Source organism: Solanum tuberosum, unplaced genomic scaffold, assembly GCF_000226075.1.
Source record: "Solanum tuberosum cultivar DM 1-3 516 R44 unplaced genomic scaffold, SolTub_3.0 scf00202, whole genome shotgun sequence".
NCBI lineage: Eukaryota > Viridiplantae > Streptophyta > Magnoliopsida > Solanales > Solanaceae > Solanum > Solanum tuberosum.
In genome coordinates, this window is record NW_006239128.1 from 325,096 (window position 1) to 348,981 (window position 23,886).

At 34.1% G+C, this 23,886-nt stretch overlaps 5 protein-coding genes across 6 annotated transcripts in view; 2 read left to right on the top strand and 3 right to left on the bottom strand.

Moving 5' to 3' along the window:
- Positions 1–2,286: 2,286 nt before the first annotated feature.
- Positions 2,287–6,405, bottom strand: LOC102586073 (eukaryotic translation initiation factor 3 subunit F). The gene is made up of 6 exons (XM_006355600.2): positions 6,069–6,405; positions 4,159–4,238; positions 3,481–3,710; positions 3,018–3,139; positions 2,820–2,933; positions 2,287–2,672 (listed from the first exon to the last, which is right to left on the bottom strand). The coding sequence occupies exons 1-6, from the start codon at positions 6,288–6,290 to the stop codon at positions 2,583–2,585; spliced, it is 858 nt and encodes a 285-aa protein (XP_006355662.1). The 5' UTR covers positions 6,291–6,405; the 3' UTR covers positions 2,287–2,582.
- Positions 6,406–9,249: 2,844 nt separating this feature from the next.
- Positions 9,250–12,576, top strand: LOC102586406 (uncharacterized). Of its 2 annotated transcripts, XR_367935.2 has the most exons (3): positions 9,250–10,470; positions 11,926–12,241; positions 12,374–12,576. XR_367935.2 is itself a non-coding variant. In XM_006355601.2 (2 exons), the coding sequence occupies exons 1-2, from the start codon at positions 9,392–9,394 to the stop codon at positions 12,188–12,190; spliced, it is 1,344 nt and encodes a 447-aa protein (XP_006355663.1). In that variant the 5' UTR covers positions 9,250–9,391; the 3' UTR covers positions 12,191–12,576. The 2 variants fall into 2 exon arrangements, 1 of the variants encoding a protein (XP_006355663.1); XM_006355601.2 differs by having other exon boundaries at positions 11,926–12,576.
- Positions 12,577–13,995: 1,419 nt separating this feature from the next.
- LOC102586850 (30S ribosomal protein S31, chloroplastic) lies at positions 13,996–15,590 on the top strand. Its single transcript, XM_006355602.2, has 3 exons — positions 13,996–14,225; positions 14,335–14,399; positions 15,229–15,590. Exons 1-3 carry the CDS (start codon positions 14,048–14,050, stop codon positions 15,349–15,351), a joined length of 366 nt encoding a protein of 121 aa, XP_006355664.1. The 5' UTR covers positions 13,996–14,047; the 3' UTR covers positions 15,352–15,590.
- A 2,252-nt stretch (positions 15,591–17,842) lies between these two features.
- LOC102587189 (pleckstrin homology domain-containing protein 1-like) lies at positions 17,843–18,624 on the bottom strand. Its single transcript, XM_006355603.2, has one exon. It carries the CDS (start codon positions 18,531–18,533, stop codon positions 18,090–18,092), a length of 444 nt encoding a protein of 147 aa, XP_006355665.1. The 5' UTR covers positions 18,534–18,624; the 3' UTR covers positions 17,843–18,089.
- A 787-nt stretch (positions 18,625–19,411) lies between these two features.
- Positions 19,412–23,886, bottom strand: part of LOC102587517 (uncharacterized serine-rich protein C215.13) — a 6,648-nt gene continuing 2,173 nt past the window's right edge. Inside the window, exons 3-5 of the mRNA XM_006355604.2 lie at positions 22,687–22,801; positions 20,301–21,362; positions 19,412–19,952 (exon numbers count right to left, since the gene is read on the bottom strand). Coding sequence (XP_006355666.1) covers positions 19,695–19,952; positions 20,301–21,362; positions 22,687–22,801 — 1,435 coding nt within the window. The 3' untranslated portion in view covers positions 19,412–19,694. The remainder of the gene's footprint in view (positions 19,953–20,300; positions 21,363–22,686; positions 22,802–23,886) is intronic.

Sequence of the window (23,886 nt, forward strand, 5' to 3'; positions counted from 1 at the left end):
TACACCAGTGAATAAGATCATTCTATCCTGGGAAGATATATTCCATTAACCTCGGGTACTTGAGGAGAATAATTTTCTTAAGGAAACACTGTGAATTCAGTGGACTCGGTTTTCTTCTTTGAGAAATTTTTTTTTGTATATTTTTTCTAATCTTTTTTGGATTCTATTTTCTTTACTGATTTTGAGTTTCTTGTTTTGAAAAATACTTTTTTTGAAACTGTGTTGTTTCTTACCAAATTCTTCGAAGCTATTGTTCTAAATATCTTAGTAATACAGATTATCAACAGTATATCATAAAAAATGAATTTACTTTAAATATCTATAGATATTTTGTGTTTTTTAAAATATATGTATGTGTTTATACTTCGACAAATATGAAATATATATACTTCTGCTAATTATTACTAATTAATTAATTAATTCCACTACTTAGCTTGTGTTCTACGTGATCCCAGTTAAGAGTTCAGTTTATTAATGCCCAGAATGATCCTCAAAATTTTCTTTCTTGATTGGTCGGCGTATTCTATTTAATTTAATCCAATTACGAATATTTGGATATAAACAAAAAACAAATTAATACAGTTGTATCTACTAGTAGTATTATAGGTTGACTTGGAACGGAATTTAAGAAAAGAAATACAGTAAGGCTTTTTAATCTTGTGGTTCTAAATTAAAGTTATGTCCTATCTTTTGAATAGAAAGAACGTTTCCGAAAGATTCTTAACTCGAAGAAAATAATGATGGCAAAATAGCTTACGATCTAGCCATTGCAATCAATATGAGCAAAACCCCTTCAACACTTTTTGCTTCTTTCTTAGCTCCCATACACCGAGAAAAACTTAAAAGAGAGAAGTATTGAAAACACTTCTGAACTTGACGCAAATTATTATTTTTATCCCTGGACTATTTACGGCCTTAAAAACACCCTTCTACTTTTACTAACTAAATTTAGATACATCCCTCCAATCTGTCACATGACATAGCAAGTGGTCTTAAACTCTTGTAAGAGTATAGAGCTCTTAATAAAATGCCGAGAAAGGTGTTGAAAACACCAACAAACTTAACGAGAATTTAGGGATGTATTTCACTCATGTAGAAAGATCGGGGGTGTATCTAAGTTCAGTTAGTCAAGTAAATGAATGTTCTTAAGGCTATCAATAATTTGAGAATGAAACTAATGATCCATGCTAAGTTTAGAAGTGTTTTCAATAATTCTCTCTAACGGCCATGATAAGGTGATAATAGACGGAAAATATTAGCTAGTGTTTGGCTATAGATTTCCAAATATTCTTGGCAAATATTATTTGGTTGAAAATTTGAGTGAAATTCACCATGTGTTTGGCCATAGTATTTGGAAAACATATTTCACTTTTTTAGAAAAATATGATTTAAAAACTATCAAAACTAACCATAAGTTTGTATTACAAGTCAATTGGATCTTCGTTGCAACAAATAACAAGTAGTGTCCATGACACTAGAGCAATGTGGTAGTTTGGAGTGAGTGCAACAAACATCATTCCATACATTGTGAAGTAGACAAAACACATGACTTTGTTACCCTGAGTCAATTGTTCATCATTTTCATTAACAACAATATCATCACTTTCATATTTACCGAATATTTCATCACTATTTTGGTGTATACGTAAAAAATTATGTAATACAACGCAAACAACTACTATAGAATGTGTTTTTGTAAAAGATAAAAGTTTGGTGTAAAATTTCAATTTTCAAAAGATCCCAAATAAATCATAAATTGCTATTACATAGCAAATGACTTCATAAGCTGTAAAAATTATCGAAATTAATTATAAGTTTTTATTACATAAAACATGACTTTGTTAGCATAGGCTGATCGTTCTTCATTTTTTTCAACAATCATATGGTAATTTTCATATTTATTGAATATTTCATCGCTATTTTGATATTCACATAAAAAATTATGTATAAAATGCAAATAATTACTATAGAGGGTGTTTTTATAAAAGATAAAAATTTGGTGTAAAATTTCAATTTTTAAAAGATCCCAAATAATGAAATTTGGCCCAAATACTAGAAAAAACTAGTATTTGGAAATTTGGGATATTTACCAAAAATATTTGCCAACTAATGGCAAATTGTATGGACAAACACTATTTCCCAAAATTTCCCCCAACTATTACTTGGGAAATCAAAGTGTAATACAACCATAGCATAATTTAGGTTGTGCAAGTTGCAAACTGTGCCAAATTCAAGAAAGTTTTATGTATGTTAACTATTTTCTGTTTGGGAAAAAAATAATCGAACTGGAGCTGTCAAAGGTACTGGACATTTTCAATTAACAACTGTTAATGCCATGAAAGACAATTACAAAAAGATGGAAACTTATGTATCCTTACACCTCTGACCTATAACCTATCGAGTACTCTGAGTCTCTCTCGCACGGAAAATTGTATGTCTAGTTAACCTATTGAGTACTCTGAGCCAATACTTGAAACCCATGAGCCTCATCTATCAAGAGGATTGATCGCGATGAGAAAAGTCAGACCATTCAGTCACCCGGTCAAAAATCTGGCCTTGCATTACGAGAATGAAATCATCAATCACAGAATCTGAGCAGCGGTATTCAACTTCTCTGCAAAGCTGAGTTGAGTCCTCGTGAGGCTTGCCAAATACAGCAAAAGCAATTGGTCCTACAAATAAAGATAAATTCATGGTAAGATAACCCAGATCGAACCAAAGTGACTTAACCAGTAGTAAAGAGTCTCCTACCTACATTCTGGGTCGGGAAAGGGGGCAGGGAAGCAACAGCATAAACATAGTAAGGGCGAAAACACTACCTGAAGACCATCATTCACAAGCTTATCAAAGGCTTGGGGTGAGAGTTTAGGAATTGTAGCCACGGTATCAGCAATGAATCTTCCTGTTTTGTTATCCTGGGGTAGACGTCCTTCCTACAAATGAAACCCAATATGAAGACTTAGAGACGACAAACCATAGAAGCTTGCTAAATTAAGGCAAGGGAAAGTTACTGTTACCACGACATCATCAACATATTTGTGGACATCATCAATAAGAGCAAGTAATCGCTCCATTGATGCTTCCATTCCTTCAAGATCATTGGGAAGTTTGTCCACAGTTGTTGTCTTGAGCATATCAACTGCATCAAGGGGCACAAGAAAGTCCCAGTAAGGATTTCCATTGCGAACAGGAAATAAAACCTATTGTTTCAACCAATCTATATATAAACACTACTTCTCGACTTAAACACATTAACAATATGGCTACTTTTTGTATAATATACTTGAGATGAATACTTTATACAAAAATACCCTGATCAACCCTCATTGTTATAAGAAAATCTCACCAACAGTTCTCAATTACATAAATCACCTAACCCCTCTTCCATCCAATCTGACCAATGCACATGGACATAGCTAAGTCAATAAGCAGTAAAATAGGGCCTACTCTATTTGGAAGGGAAGGGAAGTAGAGACATACATCCAACCCTTTCAGCTTCAACCATGCGTAGATCCAACGGAATTTCCTGGAATTGAGCAGCAAGTGGCTGATCTCCAAGAGACAAATGCACAGAGACAAAACCTTTTATCGAAGCTTCCCCATTTTGAAATCCAGTATCAACAGTCAAATGGATAGGATTTGAAGTTTCTCTAGAATAAAACTCTTGGATCAAAGCACTACCACCAGTGACTCCAAAACCAGTAGAAAACCTGGAATGTTTAAGCATGAGATATCCACAAATTCATCAGCTCAAGTATTCGAAGTGTTTGATATGTTGACTACCACACAAAATAGGAGGTGCATAAATCCACCAACCAAAACTTAGGGTGGATGTTGTGGGATGTTCAAGGAAAAAAGAACCTGGAAAAGTTGCCTAATGTTTTATAATATATAAAAGAAGGCGGAAAGAATTGTATCTTGACAAATGCAGTCATTATTTCATGTTTTGTACATGCAAAATATAGAGGCTAGTACCACTCCTCTCAGCCTCGCTTATCCGAACAAATACTATTTCCATCATTCCAGATTATTCACCAAATATTCAAGTAGCATAAATGTAAAAGATGAAACAAACAACAATTGTGCCTTAATTCCAAGCAAGTTGGGGAATAAACACAAAAGCATAAAATAAAAGGGCATAAATATATCGAGAATTACCATCCAACAATCACTTCCTTTGGATTCACCTTCTGATGAGACGATAACATGTTATGATGGTAATCAATATCCAGTGCAACCTTTAAAAGAAGGAATGCCCAAAAGTTCAGAAAAAGTAATAAAATAAAAGCACATTACAAGAAGCTCTATATTACAAATGGGGGTATCGTTTTAGAATCATGGAGTTGAGAATACCATCACGAGAAAAGAAACAACAATTTGGCAAAACAGGATGAATTGAAGACATTTTTGTAAGATGTATTAGCTCTAAGAGTATTTAGAACATATAAAAAAATTCTACATAAATTTGTGTGCCTGTGTAGTTCTTGCAGACTCTTTCATCGACATGTCATTCATTCTTGACACCATCTTGCAACAAAAAACAACCACTCTCCAAATTCAAAATATAAGGTTAAATGCAGGTATTTCTCCCCTCTCCCTCTCTCATGGCATTTACCTCAACTTTCTACTTCTACAATTAAATGCTAAATAACTATTTGTTATTCCCTTCCATCCAAAATAATTGATGTTTTAAAAGTGGTTCCATAACAATTGATGTTTCACAAAACCAAGAAGGTATTTAATTCTTTTTCTCAAATTTTCCCTTTGACACATTCCTAATCACCATGTTATTTATCTCAACTAAGAAAATAAAATTATAATTAAGGGTATTTTAGTCAAACCACTCTTAATTTATAGGAGTTAGTGAATTCCTTCATTGTGCCCAAGCCTAAAACATCAATTGTTTCGGACCTATTCCAAAACCTTGCTAACAGTTTTATCCAAACAAATCTTGGTGTATTAGTTTGATATGTCTACATAACTTCAACTATTTTTCATTGTCTCTTTCTTTGCATTTTCATCTAGACTTTCTATGTGAAATTGCTTCTTTTAGAAATGTAATGGGGAAGGAGCTTAGTTGCAATCAATTAAAGTAACAACTGTAACTAAGAGCAAAGAAATAAAACTGAAACAACTAACATATTAGAATTCGGTAAACATTAAGGTCTTTATTAGTTGGACCGTCACTCCATGAGTTCATGTTGTCACTCCAGTGAAAGGCACTGGGTAAATGGATCCATTATCTGATCACTTCTTAGATATGGTTAAGACAGATCAAGAACCAGATATAACTTTTATATTGTACAAAATTGTTAACACTGGTGATATTTACAGGTTAGTTCAAGCCACAAACTAGCAATAAGGATTCAGATTACAGAATACACGTTGCTGCAAAGAGTCATTCATCTTCTCTTGAAACTCTTCCCTACCCCCACCCCAACCTACCAAATAAGTCCTTCCTTTGCAATGACACCAAACATGAAATTATCTAGTTTCTAACTAATGCACCTTAAATTTTCTTCATTTACTGCACCTCAGAAAAACACGGTGCAAAATGGCCGCTATCTATACTTCTCCATTTGAATTAATACACATTAAGTTTCTTGTCATACTGATTGGCTAAAAACACCTGAACTATTAAGCTCTAAAGCAAACAATAAAATTCAAATTCACACACACTAGGTTAACAAGATCTATAAACTAGTAAATATCACTCAGTGTTACTAAAATGCAACTACATTTCTACAAAATATATTCCTTTCTCTAAGTATTTTCACTCAGCATTTGCATGGTCTAGACACAATTTATCATGCACAAATACCATGTGCACCCTAATCAGCGATATTTTATCAATAAAGTAATATAAGCAACAATAACGTTCTCTAAGTTCGAAAAAATCACTAAAAATTGCTCATTTGATTCATGTCGTTAACCAAAAAATTACACAAAAATCACCCAAACGGAGAGAAAGAGTTACAATCGAAATACAGCTCATTTCCGATTCATTCCAGAAAAATCAATCTAAAAAGGACTAAAATTAAGAGAATCTGCAGTAATGAGAGGCAAACCTGATCTTCAGACTCGCTGTGCGGAACGGCATAACAATTCCTAACGTCAACAGTACCATCAGGTAACACAGAACCGAGAAGAGTGCCTATGATACGCTCGGCTTGGTCAGGGCGCCTCACAAAGCAATCGCAGATGTTGAAAATGACCAAAGGATGAACTTTAGCCGACAAGCTCGCTGATGATGGCGAAAATTGCAACACTGTTTGATCGCTGGACGCCATTGTTGTTATCCACTGTGAGCGAGCAAAATACGAAGAACTGTAAGATGGAGAGAACTGTGTGTGAGTGAAGTTGCTAGGGTTTTGCGGATTGGAAAACACGGGTGAAGCTTTGTTTTGGGCCGGGTCTTCTTTTCTAACCCAAAAACAAGAGAAGAGACTATTTTGGGCTTTTTCTGGTACGGTTAAAGTTGACAATGGTATTGACTCGTTTGAACGGGAACAAGTTATTTTGAATTAGTTATCAGGGGATTGTTATTCTACCTTCAAATAGGATAAAAATAACACTATAGTTCTATGATAATTTATCCTGCGATTTATCCAACTAAACATGAGAGAAATTTGTCTTAAAATTAATCAGAATTAGTTATCCTGCATTTTATCCAACCAAATATGAGATAAACTCATCTTAAATTAATCAGAATTAGTTATCGTACGATTTCATCTCAACCATATATGAGAGTCAAAAGCTAGGCCTATTGGAACTATATCAAGATTAGAATGACAAGGAATATATGTATCAATATATAATTATAAGTTGGGCTCTCCTTTCCGCCCACCTCATTAATATCTGGAGGAAAGAATCCGAGGGTAGCCTGATTATTAAGGGACAAGGACACTATCAACAGGGTATAATTCTTTTTAATCACCCCGAATAATGTACAGTGCTTTAAATAGAGCACAGTAAATAATGCGCCAGACCACCTAATCAGTTGAACCGTTCTCTTATAAAACGGGTAAGCCTAAAATTAATTTCAAAATTAGTTATATTAGCCCTAAAGGTCTAAAGTTGAGAACTAAAAAAGCTTAACTTTAAAATCAAATTAGAAAGAAATTAACACAAGATAAAAAGGATTGCACTCTTTTTTATTTTTTAATGTCAATTCTTGGTACTTGGAAAAAGTTGCACTCTTTTGTTTGTTTGTATGCAACAATGGAAAATCAATCCAACACGTATATTATAAAGCGAAAATAAATGGTCAAAATTTATTCATGTTATATCAAATCAAATGAAAATATTATCATTGTCATATATTTTCTTCGATTTATTTTTCTTGATTTTTATTAGTAACAAATCAAGATTTTGAATGAGCAGAATCAAAATATAAAGAAACAAATATTTATTAGATAAGAATGGTCTATTTACATGCATAATTTATTAGACAATAAAGATATATATGCACAATTCTTTAAATGAGTAAATATATCCGTTTAAAATGGTAAAGTTAAATAATATATTTACTATCTTTTTTCGCTAATACAATTAACTAAATTTCTTTAAGAGTGCGATTCAATCCAAAAATTTATTTATTTTGAAATGGAGTACCTTCTTTAATTTATTATCGTAGTTATATATTTACACTTCCACTAACTTCAAAGGAGAGTTGACGAAGAGGCCTTAAAGTTTCTCTTGTGAGATAAATTGAAGCAAATTTAGAATTAAAATTTATAAAAATTTTAATTTTATAAAAATCGTGGAAGATAGGAATACTTTCTCTTTGATAAATGTTTGACGTTTTCTTTTTATCTTTTTAGATTTTTTAAAAATAATCATATTATATCATTTTTTCAAAAAAAAGTTAAAAAAATCCAGGTATTCGAACCGCGTTAGAATTTCAATTTAATTCGAATAACGAATTACAGAGTGTCCATTCAAAAATGAGGCTTTCAATATATCACTCTTATTCTTATACGTCATCTAATTGTTAGAAAATAAATAATATAAAATAAATAAATATTTTTAATATAATAGACAAATAAAAACAGACGAGAAAATATGTTAGGTGATGAACATTTTTATTATATAGTTAGTGGCGTACATTTAAACCAACAAAAATAGTTGTTTTTTAGTACTTACTATATAGGTGGAAATTTTATGTTTCTCTTATTGGGATATGATTTCCCCTTACGTGTATGTGACTCGGATTAGTACACGTTGCTATCATTCTTATCATGTTTTTTTTTGGTTCACTTGTATTTCTCTTATTAAATCAATGTAATTTATTTGTTAATAGAAGATGATAGAATTGATTATCTTGGCATAAAAATTCTATAGATTATCTAGTAGAAAAGATTGAAAAATAATTTTTTTAGATTTTTTTTATTAAGTATTTGATATCTATATTAGAGCTCAACTATTTCAGATTTATGTTGCATAGAGCCTCATTCAGAAGGGAGTACTTTCTTAAAAAAAAATTATTTCATAACCATAGTTCGAACCTAAAACTTTTAATTAAAAAAAGGAGTAATCTCATCTACTCTATCACATCATTTGATGATAACTTTCAAGAAGTTAGAAATAAGGCTAAAAGATATTTTTGAAATTTTAGCTAAATATAAATTATTATTTTGAAATAAGGAAATTTTGGAAATTTGGAAGTAATAAATTTAGGCATGATACAATTTTTTATTTTTTTTCCAGCTAATAAGTAAATACTTCAATTTTGAGTATGCATGTGTTTCAGTTAAATACTAACAACTTATAAAATACTCCTTCTATTCATTTTATTTGTCCACTATCTCAATTTTTTTCTTCTTTTTATTGTCACTTGAGAAGATAATTACTATTATTTTTCTATATCTTATCTTTAACATTAATTATTTATTGATCCAATTATTTTTCAAGATCCTTTTTATTGTCACCAGAGAAGATAATTACTATTATTTTTCTATATCTTATCTTTAACATTAATAATTTATTGATCGAATTATTTTTTAAGATCCATTACTACCAAATATTAATTAATAGAGAAATATGACAAAATAGTTATATCAATCCTTATTTTCTCAATAAATATATCAAATAAAAAATAATAATTACTTAATAATTTTTAAAATTTATGTATCACGTTAACTTCTGAACGAAACGGAGTGGGAATTAGTTGAAGTGTTTCAAGATCTTGAAACTCAAAAAATAGTTTTCTTCCTTTTTAGAGATCTAAATAAAAAAGTCCCCTTTCCTCACGGGTTTTCTGTTGTTTTTTTTTCTTTCATATTTTGTTTTGATTTGACCACTTCTTGTGCCTATTTTGTTCTACTTCCTCTCCATACATTTTGCCTATTTACTCTTAAATAATGACCAAAAAATAGGTATTATACTAATTATGAAACTCCAAAATTCTCTTCTTCTTCAATCCTCTTCTCCTTCAACCCTTTCTTTTCTCTATTCATCTCCAAAATCAAACAAATGGGGTCATAAAAATCCAAACTTTATTTGTAAACTTGTTCTTTTTAGCCCAAAGAAACTTAGGTCACAATATTTTGAGAAAAATGACTCTAAAGGTCATAGTAGCATACAACCATGTTGTTGTAGTTCAAGATTTGGTGAAGAACAATTTGATGGTGAAGGGATTGAAAGAGGGGAAAATGAAGGGTCTTGTGCAATTTTTGGGAGTAAAGATTCAATTTTTCCATCAAAATTTGAGTCTCTTGAGCCAAGTTTGCTTGGTATTGAGCCAGAACCACCATATTGGCCAGAAAGGGAGGTAATTTCATGGGCACATATTGAACAAAAAGCTAAAAGTTTTGGACTTCCATTGTCACTTAGAATGATGCAAAAGAAATATCAATGGGAGTCTGGTAGATTTAAAGACTTAAAGGCAACAAATTCTTGCACATCAAAGGCTTTTAACTCTATGGTGTTTATTATTGTGGAGTTGCAAACTTATGCATTGCATATGAGGGAATCAATGTGTAATGAAGATTTAGAAATGATTATTGATAAAGTGCAAGGGGATATGTATGCATCATTTGTATGTCTTTTTCGACAAGTATTTTCGCAAACACCAATGTTAATGATGTATGTAATGATACTCTTGGCTAATTTTAGTGTTCACTCTGCTTCGGGAGAGAATTGTGATCAAACATATCTAAAAGTTCATTATCCTGATATTGTTCCTCAAGATGAGTCAAAAGTAGTGTGGAGTGATGAAGAGAAAGAATTGTGGGATTCAATACAAGATGAAACTTTGAATATGAGGGGTCTAAAGGGTATTGGCTTTGATCATGAAGTCATGTCGAAGTTTGTTTCACCATTGTCAGTGGAGATTGAACCAGATAATAGTGTTGACTATTATAAGGCTGATCTTGTTTATCAGATGAATCTGACTCATGAGCCTAATAACACTCTTTTGCTATGCAATTATGCACACTTTCTGAAAGTTTTCGTTCGAGATAATAATAGGTAATTTCTTCAACTTCCCTTTTCTTACATAATATATGATATGATCTTAGATAGGAGGTTGTGGAGGAAACGGATTTGGATAGTAGGTTAGTAGGTAGTAGTGTATTGTCTCAATATTTGTCCATACTAGTAGTCTTAGTATTGCTCCTATAGTTTCTTTGTCCTATGATTTCTGTCACTGTTTGTCGTTTTTTGTACTTCCATTATCGAATTTTTTGCTGTAGTTACTGTTCAGAATGCCTTGGACTGGTTTTCCTTGAGCCAGGGGTCTGTCATAAACAACATCTCTACTTCTAAGGTAGGAGTAAGGTCTGCGTAAACTCTACTCTCCTCAGACTCTACTAGTTTGAGATTACACTTGGTATGTTGTTGTTGTTGTTGTCGTCACATAGAAAAGCCATACATCTAAACTTAAGGCTAGTACATCGAGCAACATAGAATTCTGTTGTGCCAGTGCACAAAGAAAGCACACAATGACTGTGTATACCTTTGGTCGGTGTATCATTGCTCAGGTTGCGTTAACTCCTTTTCTTATTGTGTTAAAGAACATGGAATGGAGAATTAGTTCCTCTGTGACCTAATATTGTAGTTCCTCTTTTTTCTCTAAATTTTCAAAAGTTGCTTTTTGATCTTTGCAATCTCTCAAGTTTCAAGAAGAGTAAGCAAAAATCGGGTTATTGAGTTTGCATGTTCTAGCCAGCCTAGTTACATTATTGTTGTTTTTGACAGTGCTACTCATATTTCAATTATTTGAAGCCCATTCCCTAGATTATAGTTTGCTGATGCCAAGATTTTGAAAAGATCACTTGAGCAACTTTTGGAAAATTCTTGGCGATCTTGGGAACAACACGATTTAGTGTTGAGATAAGTAGCATCTCAGATTCATAGCTTGGAAATGGTACTATTAGACATCGGGCGGAGCTAGGAGGCTCAAGGGGTTTCATTTGGACCCCTTTCGATATAAAATTATACTTTATATGAAAAGTTAAAATTATTTTTATGTTTATATGATAGATGTTGAATCCTTCGCTTCTTCTTGTACAACAACTACAACTACCAAGTGTAATTCTACAAGTGGGGTCTATGGAGGGTAGAGTGTACACAAATCTTACCCCTACCTTGGAAGGTAGAGACTAGAGAGACGGTTTCCGATAGACCCTCGGCTTAGGAATCTTACCTTCTTCTTGTATTTACTCTTTTATATTTTGAATCCCCTTAGTGAAAATCTTTGTTCTGTCAATGTTAGACATGACCTGAGATGTGCTTTTGGTTGGAGAATAGAACAGGGAAGACCTGTCCTTTTTTTCTGTTTGTAGTTTCGAACAACAAAACGAAACGGACACGAATAGAGAGAAATAGTTACATAGAGTTCATATAGTCAACCTGGATTAGTTTGGGATAGAAGAGTAGTTTGTTTTCTATAATTTCAGACGATGAGTCATTTGGTTGTAACAGGGCGGAGGAGTGCTTCAAACGGGCAGTCCAAGTGGAACCACCGGATGCAGAGGCCCTATGTCAGTATGCGATCTTCTTGTGGAAGGTTAAGAACGACTTATGGGGAGCTGAAGAAAGATACCAACAGGCAGTGGCAGCTGAGCCTAGGAACTCTTATTATAGATGTACATATGCCAATTTCTTGTGGAGCACAGGCGGCGAGGAAACTTGTTTCCTACCAAGTAGTACTTCTCCTATCAATAACAAAAAGGGTGAAGAAGTTTAGTCATAGAGGAAAAAAGACTGTTCAAGAAATGCATCAACTAAGGAGAAAATGGTGAGATTCCCATAACTACAGAGTGGAGAAGAAGTTCCTCTAGACGTCGACTTAGATAAACTTTTGTCTTGTAAATCACACATTTGAATAAATGCTAACGTGAATGATCGGTCTATTGTGTTTTTTCTGTAGGGAAATGGCTATATTATTTGTTCTTGATTTTCTATGTCTAGATTGAGTATAGAGTGATTTGCATGGGAGCTGTTCACCAACAACAACATCTACGGTTCAATACCAAACAAGTTGAGGTCAGCTATATGAATCTGTACTGTCAAAGGAAAGATCATAGTTCGGGATCAATTTTGTGGTCTATAATAAGTGAATTGAGTTCTCAATTTTTTGTAGAGCAGGGTATTTTCATCTATTGACAGACTTGTTATTATTAGTATATTTTTGTATTTTTGAGTGAGTTTGGTAAAAAAAACATAATCAATTGGGAATGTCTCTTCTTCTGAGGCTTAGACCAGGAGTCCTGTATGATTAATCATCATGTGATACTCCCTCCATTGTATGTTAGCGTACATTTTTTTTTCCTTTTACACGTTTTTTAAGAAATATAAAAAATATATTATTTTAATTTTCCCTTATAATTATTTTTTATACATTTTGTTTACGTGTCTTATCAATCAATATTCAAATTAACGATGGAGGAACTTTACAATATTTATATTTTTTTAAAAAGAAATAATTTAAGGTACAAAATGGAAAAAATATAATTAATTCTTTTTTATTTTGTAATTTAACAAGTAATTTAAGATAAATATTTTTAGTAATGTAGACAAATAATATGAGACAAAGGGAGTACATTTATCTCATTACCCCTCCTCCTCATTATTATATATGTTAAAATTACTAAGATGTTCTTAAGGCTATTTACAAAATATATAAATTCTAAAAAGAATTTTACCTAATAAAGGACGAATTACGGAATAGAATACAGGATAATTAAAAGTTAGAATTTGGAAGTTCCATAAGACGACAACAATAACATATAGTAGGATCAAGATGTATATGGACTTTACACTTACTTTTTATACGAATAGATAACTATTTCGATAGACTCTTGATTAAAAAAAATTACATATTATATTGGGATAAAATCATAACAAAAGAGTTGATTAACCAAAAAAAAAAAAGCTTATAAATTGAGGTATGACGAACTTATGATTTTTGATTGATTTTAACTTATAATAAGTATTATTTAGGTTTACCAAAATGTCGATAAATAAATAAAAATAAAAATGTACTTATAAAAGCTAATTTAATCAACCCACTTATAAGCTGCACACCCAATTATAGAAGGGGTCGTTTGCGGAGATGAGAAAATATCTCATGAATTGAGATATACAATGAAATTAATAATCTAACTCTCTCCCTCTCTCTCTATGTATATGAGATAACCTATTTAATTATTATAGTATAAATAGTAAGATAAACAATTTCAAAACTAATTAATATTCCTAACTAAATGTATTCTATCTCAAAACTATTATTCCTTATCCCTTCTATCAAACGACCCTTTACAAGTTAAATTTATCGCTCGATATATTTTTGGATAAAAGATATTTGATTCCTTAATGACTCAAACTTACAACCTTATAATTGAAAATGAGTAGTATTTACCATCCAAGCAACACTTACCATTTTTTTCAAAATAAGTCAATTTTACCTTAATTCAGGGGTATTTTGAATAAAAAAAGATAAAACAAAGGGCCTCTTTAGACATTATCTAGAAACACAATAAAAAGCTATAGAACCACCACAAATAAAAACTCAAAACTCAATTCTATCACTTGAGCTGCTGCAATGGCGTCGTTGTTAGTTGGTTCAGTTCCTATGGCTACTGTTCAATCCATGGCTTCTCTCTCTCCTAATTTATCCTTCTCTCGTTCTCACTCCGTCGCCGGCAGCGTTTCAATAGCGGCGGCGTCTCCTTCAGCATCAATTTCGTCTTTGTCTCTCACCGATTCAAATCTCCCATTGAGTATGAATCACATACCTTCGAATTCATGTTTGTGAATTTTGTGATGATTGCAATTTCAGTTCGAGAAATTGAAATAATTTTATTTATTTTGGATTTGATTTGAATTCAGTTTACTGCGGTAGAGGTGATAAGAAGACGGCGAAAGGCAAGCGGTTCAATCACTCCTTTGGCAATGTGAGTTCTGCTGCTTACTTTCTTAGCATATTTTGGTTTATTGCAGGATAACACCTCCTTAATATGACTTAGTTTCAGATTACACCCCTATATTTTACAATTAGGAGAAGAATCCTATATTTATATTCTGGTTTGATAGTAGAATAAGAACAATAATTTCGAGATAAATTACATATTTGAATTAAGGTATTAGCTTGAAGTGATGAGTTTACTATTCCATATAGAAGATGGATAAAATAATTTCATGAGATATTCTTGCTTATCTATTTAATTATTAAAATACAGATAGGGTATTCGAGTCGATTATAGAGATATATTTAAATATTCATGTCTAAATATTTTTTGAAACTGATAAATAAAATTAGTTAATATGATATACTAACTATCACGGTGGAAATATGAAATAACTTTTTTTTCCACATTTGATTGAACGTATTTTAGTTCCATATAAAATAATTCATTGATCAAATAAGATTTCTGGTGTATAAGGTTTTGCATAATTGATGCGGGAGTTTAATGCCTACAACCAAATGCTATATTAATGTTGTAGAATCTTATACTGAGATTAAAATATTCATAAATTTCAGACGAATTAACCCCTTATAATTTTGAAGATATATGTTTGAAACAATGAGATAAATTGCCTAGTGTTATTTTTGTCTCTATTGAAATTTGAATCTGCGACTTCATAGTTCTCAACCCACTTCATTAACCACTAACGTTCTTTTTTTATGTTCGTTAGATTTGCCAGATATAGCGGAAAACAATAGTTGTTTCAATAATTTTGATTGGTATTTTCAACAAATATTGACTGTATGAATTGGTTTAGGCAAGGCCAAGGAACAAGAAGAAGGGAAGAGGACCACCTAGGGTTGCAGCACCACCAGCAGCACCAAAGAGAGATCCATTTGATGATGGCCAAGTCGTTAAAATTGAAATTCATGACCCCTAGTTTTCTTGGAGGAGCAACTTCATCGTCAGCAATTTTTATTTTTATGTAGCTCTTATCTTCTACTACTTGTTTATTTCATCGAGTTATCGAAATTTAAATGTCGATTAAGTTAATCGTTGGACTGAGATTTCTAGTTTGCTTCAAGGGTCTTCGTTGTAATGTTCTTGTGTCCTGTTAAACTATGCATGTGGTTCTAGCAACCTTCAGTATACAAGTGGTAATAGTCACTACTTTAGCTATCAAGACAAGTGAAAAGCTTAGAGAACCCCACAAATTCATTTCATTTCTGTTAATTCCTTGTGGGTTGAAAACCACAAGGTTTTAGGTTCATATTCTAGCGGAGACAAAAACATTAGGAGGTTTTTTGGTAGAGTGTATAAGAATAGTAATGAATAGAGTGTATTAGTAATGCTGGATTAGTTATGTTAGGAGCTATTTCCTATCCACTATTTGGTTTGATATTTGGCCTTTACCAAACAAAGGATTAAATGATACCATAGCTAATACATGTTTTTTAGATTCTCTAATATGTCCTACCAAATGACCCTTAGGTGTTTTTATTTAGACCTCCGTGGATAGAATTACTCCATATCTGTGCTGGTGAGAGGTAACCTATACCTCAAAGAATTAGTCGAGATGTGAGCAAGCAAATCCGGTCACAAAAGAGCTTCTTTCGTTTGGGTCAACAAGTTTGTATGCATATTCAAATATGTGGAAAATTGTTATACACAACACCACTACAACCATAAACAACTTTACAGCAGGACCCAAGTTGGATGAACAAAATTTGCATAGATATTGGTTGAAGAAAATGCTGGTGTTGATGTACAGGTTAAGCTAAAGGACAAATTAGAAACCAGCTCTTTTTTTAATGACCGAGAAATCCTTCCGAGTCCAACCTTTTAAGACCAATTGCAACCTTCAAAACTCGGGAATAATGGGTCCACCCCTCTACCTTCCCCCACTTAAATACTAGGGTTAGTCGGGATGGCATAGGGCTTGAGCTTTTGATCTAAGTCACAAGTCCCTCAACCTTTGCCACTTCAACCAAGCTCCGGCGCTAACTAAAACCAACTTCTTGACACAGTAATTGTAAAGACTCCTAATGAAACTAAATCAAGATGCTGAAATTGACAAAAGAAAGCAGGTGGAAGAGAAATTTTATTTTTCTGATCAGTTTCAGTTATAAGGCAACATCTAAAACTACTAAATAGGCTGAAATACTTAACTTGGCAAGTATGTAGATGTGAGCCTGAGAAATCTAGCCAAAAACCAAATCTCTCGGTATTAAAAGGCTCTCATCTGTAGCATATTTCATTCCAAAAAGAACCAGTTCTTTAATTCCGCGAGAGAAAGTAAATAGATATCTCTATGGCCATATCATGCAATATCTTGTGGTATCATGAGACACTATTGTTAATGAAACTCAGGATTTTTCTTCTTCTATTATACAACACTTCAGAGTTTTTAATGATGTAACTAGAGGGAGAGCTATCTAAAATCATCTCAGCGACATAATGCAACTCTGAATGTTATGTAAAAGAAAGCCTTTCTTTTTGGTATTCTGAAAGACGTAATCAGCCAACCTACCCCTGTGCACAACCAAAACATTAAGGACGAGAAGAAAGAAGAAGCAATCTGGCTGTAATGGTAAGGACCGCCAAAAGGAAAATGCTCATGGCACATGAAAATGAGAGTTAACCCTCACCTACAAAAGAATGTGGATCCAAATTCACATGACCAATCTAAACGAGCTACTATAAAAGGACCCAAATGAATATATCACCACAGAGCTGAATTAGAAAGTGCTAACCTTGGAAGTTAGGGTGTCTTGGACTCAACCAAGACCACCATAATTTGGTAGTATACATATTTAGAAAGACACATTTATACAAGTTGAAATCCATTTGATCTTGTGCGAAATGGGAATAAATGTGCATTAATACAAGTTAGAATCCACAAAAGAGAAACGAAAGATTAACCAATGAGGGAAGCACACTCAGGGCTTTGGTCTAATGGTAAATGCAGAGCGTGATGTGTGTTAGACACACACCACAGGTTCGAATCCTGCTCCAGACAAGCATGGTACCTCTAGAAATCTAGAAGGATGGGCCCATTCTCCACCGAACTTTGAACTGTCCCCCATTGACCCTCGAGGATTTCTCGGTTACCATAAAAATAAAAAACTAATGAGGGAACCTGTCTTAAATGCTAGTAAATCATGATGTAATTTTGCAGGAGACCTTAAGAGACGAATATTGGGACATGTTGAGTAAAAAAGAGCAACATCGCGGAGTAGCTCGCGAATGCAAGAACTAATATAGCTAGAAACTAAAATAAAAAGTTCACGGGACAGTATCAATCCCTGGATTTCCTATTCTATGCCATTATGTAATGGTGGGAAACGATACAATCTATCCAAACATTATATTCATCGAGACAATACAATACAACACAATCCGATACATTATGAAACGATATACAACAACCATCCAAACAAACTGTTATATACCTCTAAAGTGCCATCAGAATTAGGTAACAAAGTAAGATAAAATCCTTAACAGGTCAAAAAAGCAAAGGAGAAACTTCAACTCACAAATGACAGCAAATTTACAAGATTCATAATTCAAACAGAGTACTTACAGCTTCAAATACAAGAAATTATATACTCAATCACACTACGAACATAGAGAAAATAATTAATTTCCCAAAAAAGCAAAGATACACGTACCATAATTTCATTTCCGGCTATCATTATCATAGTCGAGAATTTCATCACGAGTAACAGATCTAGAGTGCTGCACTATAGACCGTCCGATCGAATTGATCCAATCCTCCTTCTTCTCCTCAGAATCAGCAATAAAATACATAGTATCGGACCTAGTTGAAAGCTCAAACGCGAATTGTTTATTCAGAACATCTTCAGCTCCTTTCACTGTTAGGCAATTAGCCACCGGAACAACGCCACGCGGTTTCGATCCTCTATTGATATTCGCTTCCTTGAACCAAAACAGTTTCCCCTGTTTCAACACGAACCACCGGCGACGCCAGGTTTTTATGTACTCGCCTTGTTTTGTGAGCCAGCCGGTTCGTTCAGGGTTAACCCAGAATTCTACTCCGTCGTAGTCGTCGGTTGATGGAGTTGTGTTGTCGCCCATCACTGCTCGCCATAGACTGGCCATGGGTGATGTGATCGAAGGAGAGAGAGAAAAGAAAGAGGAGAGAAAAATGTGAACACTAGACAGGTATTATTTGTTATTTTTCCTTTAGAACATGTGGAGTAATTACTCGCTGCTCCTCCGTTTTCAGGTTTGGGCCCTTAATAGAAACCACTTCCTTCTTAATGAGATCCTACATGGCATGAGTTTGGAATAATCGAACTCCAATACAAGGGTATCGGACTTGATTCTTGATATATTTTCCATTTTAATCCATTACAAAATATTTCGTACCTCAATTTATATAACTCATTTTTGTCTAAAGTAGAACCAAAAAAACATATTTTTATACTTAATAACAAATTAACTTTAAAATATTTATTTTATCGTTGATGATGAAATAATTTATAACTATACAAATATCCGTTACTTATTTTAAATCACAAATTTCAAAAAAAATCCTTCTTAAACTCTATGTTAAATCAAACTACAACATTAAAAATTGAATGGGATGAATATTGAATATGGGGTTTCGAACCCATAGAGTGGAAAATATTTTGTTGGAAGTACCGCCTCCAAAAATGATCATATAATGTGTTATACCAAAGTTAATCGGGCTTCGATATGAATATCAAACTTCAAATTAAAAAAAAAATGGATTTAGTTTATACTACTATATGGAGTACTAATTTATACATACTGAACTTTCCAGCTTATACTATTTTATTGTCCTTGTAGGTTTGAACTTAAACTGTCCTTGACCATAGATTTTGATAGTAATTCCAAAAATCTATCTTCAAATATCTACCTGGCCATGAAATTTGAAAGTAATTTCAAAGACTTCCATTCACAAACTTCCAAATTTTTCGAAGTAAAATGCATGCCCAAGTACAAGTAGGAACTAGATTAAGGCACATTACTGCTTGTAGCAACTGGGGAATCATCTACTCACTTCAGAACCAGCTTTTTTGTTTGCAAAAAATGGTTCTAAGCACACAACATAACTTACGAGAATAGGCTGGCTTAAAATTTCATAGCTAACTGTGCATCAATCTTTACATAACGTGGGAGACCATATGCATTGATTTTTCCCAGGAAACAATTATAATTCAAGCACCAAAACTCTCATTCCGGCACTGAATCAAAACTATAATTTTATAATCTTGCACCAGCGAAGGGCAATCATTACCTTCCATGCATATAGGCAGGAGATCGAACACCTTTAACACCGCTAATAGCATCATCAACTTCACTCCCATCAAGGCACACTGTATTGTTATTGACACTCACTTCAGAACTAGCATTGCTGCTCGTAGCAAGTGGGGAGTCAGATACACTCACTGTCCTGGTTCTGTTAGGTCCTGATCTTACACTGTACATGGAGGATGCTGGAATATTAGTCATTGATGGACGCAGATTTCCGGAGATGCTTCTCCTTATATCCTGTGAGAGAGGAATGTTCTCAATTAAGCAAAACCTTAGAGCAAAAAAAAACAAGGATGACGATGTGCGGAGCTTCATAGAGCTCCAGCAAGACCAAGAGAACATACTTTTATACTTGTAAAAAGGGGAAACTACCCATGGTCACTATACATGTGTTCAAACTACAGAAAATTATCCCAAACAGGAAGTTCTCATTCTGAAGATCACCATGTTGCATTAACACAAGAAAGACAATATCTAGAAATGCTGCATAGAGAACGTTCATGACCATACTCTGAAAAGCCTATCCAAGCGAAATTTGTGTATTAATCTTTGCCTAAATAGCAGCATGAAATGAAATATACATACCATATGCCTCATAGCCATGTCCAAGGATTTCTTTGACAATGTCCTTCCAAAACCTGTACTGTCAGGTGATGCAGAGTGCGCATATAAGTTATTACGGGGAGAATGTTTATTATCTTGCTTTGCAGGAGGAGCCAGCTTCCGCATATTTATTACCCTTTCAACCATCTTAGTTCCAACCATACCAGGGCTTACATTATCATTAGCTTTAGCATGTAATCGACTCATAGCTGGAATAGGAACAGAGCTCCCACTGCTACGCACAACACCATTAGGAGGGCGTCCTCTTGCTGGAGAGCAAGATTGTCGTCTAACCCTTCCATTTGTAACTGGCTCAATGGATGAAGATCTAGCACTTGGTGCTCCAGGTCTACCCCTTGTAGCTGAAGTTGGCCTGTCAGATAGTGATGTCCGTAGATTAGGTGGAGCATCATATGAGAGCCCTGGGATATCTGAAGGCTTCCATGGTCTGGGTTTTACAGTTGGAGAACTAGGACGTGAGGCTCCAGGATTTCTTGCCGTAGTGGTTGCTGGTGTTACCGAAGACGGAGATTTAATTGAAGGAGCAGTAGCATTAGCTGTACTGGACACTGAAGTAGGTCGACGAGTTGGAGTTGCTGCCCTTGATGTGGACTTCGATCCAGGAATGGATGCCCTGGTTGTGAGTGTTGAGGAGTTTCTGGTTGGTGTTGAGGACCTTGCACTGGACCTGGCTGTAGGTGTTGAAGATCTTGTAGGAACCGTGGACTTAGCAGAAGGCAAGGTGGAACGAGAAGTTGGTGTTGAAGACCTTGCTGGCCGAGACGTGGTTGTGGTTGACATTGTTTTAGAAGTCGCAGTGGATGTCACTGCTTTGGATGCTGCAGTAGATGTGCGTCTAGTTGCTGATGTCAAGGAGGATGTTGCACTTAATGTGGGTCGTCCAGTTGGAGTTGAAGGTCTTGATCCACCAGATGAAGATGGTCTTCGAAGACCTGAATTTGAAGTATTTAATCCAGCAGCGGAAGCAGGCTGTCTAGATGCTAAATTGCTTCTACCAGAGGGCTCAGGCTGGGGATTTGCTAACTGCATCCAGAATAACAAGTTGCATAGTAAATCAGTCCATGGTTCCCAACAAATTCAAGTTAAGACTGCCTAACTGGAAGCTCCAACATTCCATCTGAAATTCTTAATTTTTAACTGGGGCAGGTGGTTAGGGGTGGACATTAAAACCGATAAAAAGGGTCCGAACCGAATTAAGTCAATTCTTCAGTTTTGATTCTTTGGGCTGTTTTCAGCTTTAATTTTTCAAAAGTTCGGTTTTTGGTTTTAAGATATCAGTATTTTAGTTGTGACCGAAATACCACCAGTGACAATGACTACTGCAGCTGCTCTTAGTCGTGTTCAAGAGCAAAATGCTGTGGCTGCTGTTCTTCGATAAGGAGATAGAGTAATCAGTAAAACCATTTATTACCAGCTAGAATCCTCCTTGCCCGAGAAATTTATCCTTTTAAGAAGCTATAGTCTATTTTCTTTCAGTTTCCAGATTATGACAAAAATAGGTTGTCTCTGGATTGTGTTGCAAATATATATAACAAAGAACTGTGCTAACTGTAGGAATCATTTTCTTATGTTCTCATTTGTCATGCATTTCACTAATAGCCAATATCATCTAACTTTTGAAGCTCGACAAACAAAACTACGCAATATGAACATCAACGAGTACAATGAGGATGTGTCAATTCTAAGCAGGGGTTGCGAGCATACTACCGTAGAACCAAACTAACCATGGATCAGTATTCGGTATATACTATTGAAAAACTGAAGACCGAAGAAGAACATACCCTACAGGCTACAGGTGGTAGGCAAAATTCTGTATCTGTTTACATTTTAGGAGAGCACGTACTTTGTGATTAAGGGGTAAACAAGCCTTACTACCCAACAACAATTGCACTCCTAGAAATTTACGTCTGCAAAAGGTGGTGAAAACTTTGAAAGATTGAGCAATGGTAATTCCACATGCTAATGAGAAACTTCAAAAAGGAAATGCACATGAGTATATCGTGTTATTTGCTTTAATAAATTCATTAAGATTACTGTGATATATCAACAAAGATGATTTCGTTGCTAATAGCATTTGACTAAACAACGGAGCCACCATGTGTGTTTTGAACTAAAATACCTGCAAGGTCCTTTCTACCTGCTTATAGAACTTTTCCTTTTATTATGCTTCTTGCAAATCTCTACATCCCTTCTACTGGTTGGACGTGTAGTGAAAATAACTTGAACTCATGAAAGATAACATTTCATGTATTAAGCATATTATCATATATAATACTCAACCAAATTACAGAAAATGCATTATTTCAGCAATCATGGAGTAAGAAAAGTAAAAGTAGTATATTCTTACTCTAGATCTCAATGCAGTTGGACGAGCTTTAGCAGTTCCCAGCTGACTCATCATTGATTTTTCCGACTCCATCTCAAGTGAAGGAAAAAGAGGAGTACTTGGAGGTGTTAGAAGCCTGAAAGACAAAAATATATGAGACCTGAACACACAAATAAAAGACAGAAGCAGATACTCTTTTGATACTGAATGTTGTATAAGTGTGGCAAAAGATCATCCAATATCAGAGGTCTCGAGAAGCCCTTTCTCTTCTATTTTGAGCTTTTTTTTTGATTGATTGATTGCGTGGGGGTTATAGCACCCACTACTTTACTTGTTTGCATCAACATTTTGATATACGAAATTCATTAGTTGAACTTCAAAATATAAGTAAAAATGAGCTCTATATACTAAACATGTTCTCTTGCTACTCATGATGTCTAAATGAACATCAATTATAAAACGCCCTTCTGTCCCAAATAGTTTGGCACGATTACCTTTGAAGGAATGCAAGTAGAGGTAATACTAAACTGCAGAGCTGTGACATAGCATGACTGGAGGATGTGATGTAAATACTGCAATGTGGTGCTTAAGATAACAAATCCGTTTAATTGTCAGTTAGCTTATTAGGTAGGCGTTAATTTGCAGATGTTTGTTATTAGTACACTTGCAGTAAGAATTGTTAATCTAAAGCAGTTATATTTCTCTCCCACTCACTGGTTTTTCCTTACTCTAGCTTAGCTGCGCTCAATGGACTCTCATTGGTTGTCACCGATTTCTGGATTTTTCATTACCATTTTGGGAATCAAACTGCTTTTCCTTTGACTATGATTCGTTAAATAAGTTCTAATTATTTTAACTGAGAAAACAGCCAAAAGCCCCCTAACCTATATCCGGATTTCCAACTACACTCTTCAACTTCACTTGAGTACTATAACCCCCTGAACTATTTAAAACTGAAACTACATCGCTCCCTGGGGGTGATAGGACTCAAGTGAAGTTGAAGTGTGTAGTTGGAAATCCGGATATAGGTTAGGGGACTTTTGGCTTTTTTCTCTATTTAAACTACAAACACTTGTGATTTGTAGTACCTTTATGTAGTTTCCAAATATGCAATTTTTATTTCTAAACAATTAAAAATTCAATGTCTGAATTCACACAAAAATTAGACAAGTCTCAATTACTCTGAAGCAAGCCTTTTTTTGGGGGGGGGGGGGGGAGAGG

What these genes read in the sequence shown, in the direction of transcription:
- LOC102586073 (XM_006355600.2), bottom strand. Translation starts at nt 6,290, where the DNA reads ATGGCGTCCAGCGATCAAACAGTGTTGCAATTTTCGCCATCATCAGCG. An exon ending in AAGGAAGTGATTGTTGGATG is followed by an intron (nt 3,711 to 4,158) that starts GTAATTCTCGAT and finishes TAAACATTCCAG; the next exon opens with GTTTTCTACTGGTTTTGGAG. An exon ending in AATATGTTGATGATGTCGTG is followed by an intron (nt 2,934 to 3,017) that starts GTAACAGTAACT and finishes TTTCATTTGTAG; the next exon opens with GAAGGACGTCTACCCCAGGA.
- LOC102586406 (XM_006355601.2), top strand. Translation starts at nt 9,392, where the DNA reads ATGAAACTCCAAAATTCTCTTCTTCTTCAATCCTCTTCTCCTTCAACC. An exon ending in TTCGTTCGAGATAATAATAG is followed by an intron (nt 10,471 to 11,925) that starts GTAATTTCTTCA and finishes TGGTTGTAACAG; the next exon opens with GGCGGAGGAGTGCTTCAAAC.
- LOC102586850 (XM_006355602.2), top strand. Translation starts at nt 14,048, where the DNA reads ATGGCGTCGTTGTTAGTTGGTTCAGTTCCTATGGCTACTGTTCAATCC. An exon ending in CGATTCAAATCTCCCATTGA is followed by an intron (nt 14,226 to 14,334) that starts GTATGAATCACA and finishes ATTTGAATTCAG; the next exon opens with TTTACTGCGGTAGAGGTGAT. An exon ending in TCAATCACTCCTTTGGCAAT is followed by an intron (nt 14,400 to 15,228) that starts GTGAGTTCTGCT and finishes GAATTGGTTTAG; the next exon opens with GCAAGGCCAAGGAACAAGAA.
- LOC102587189 (XM_006355603.2), bottom strand. Translation starts at nt 18,533, where the DNA reads ATGGCCAGTCTATGGCGAGCAGTGATGGGCGACAACACAACTCCATCA.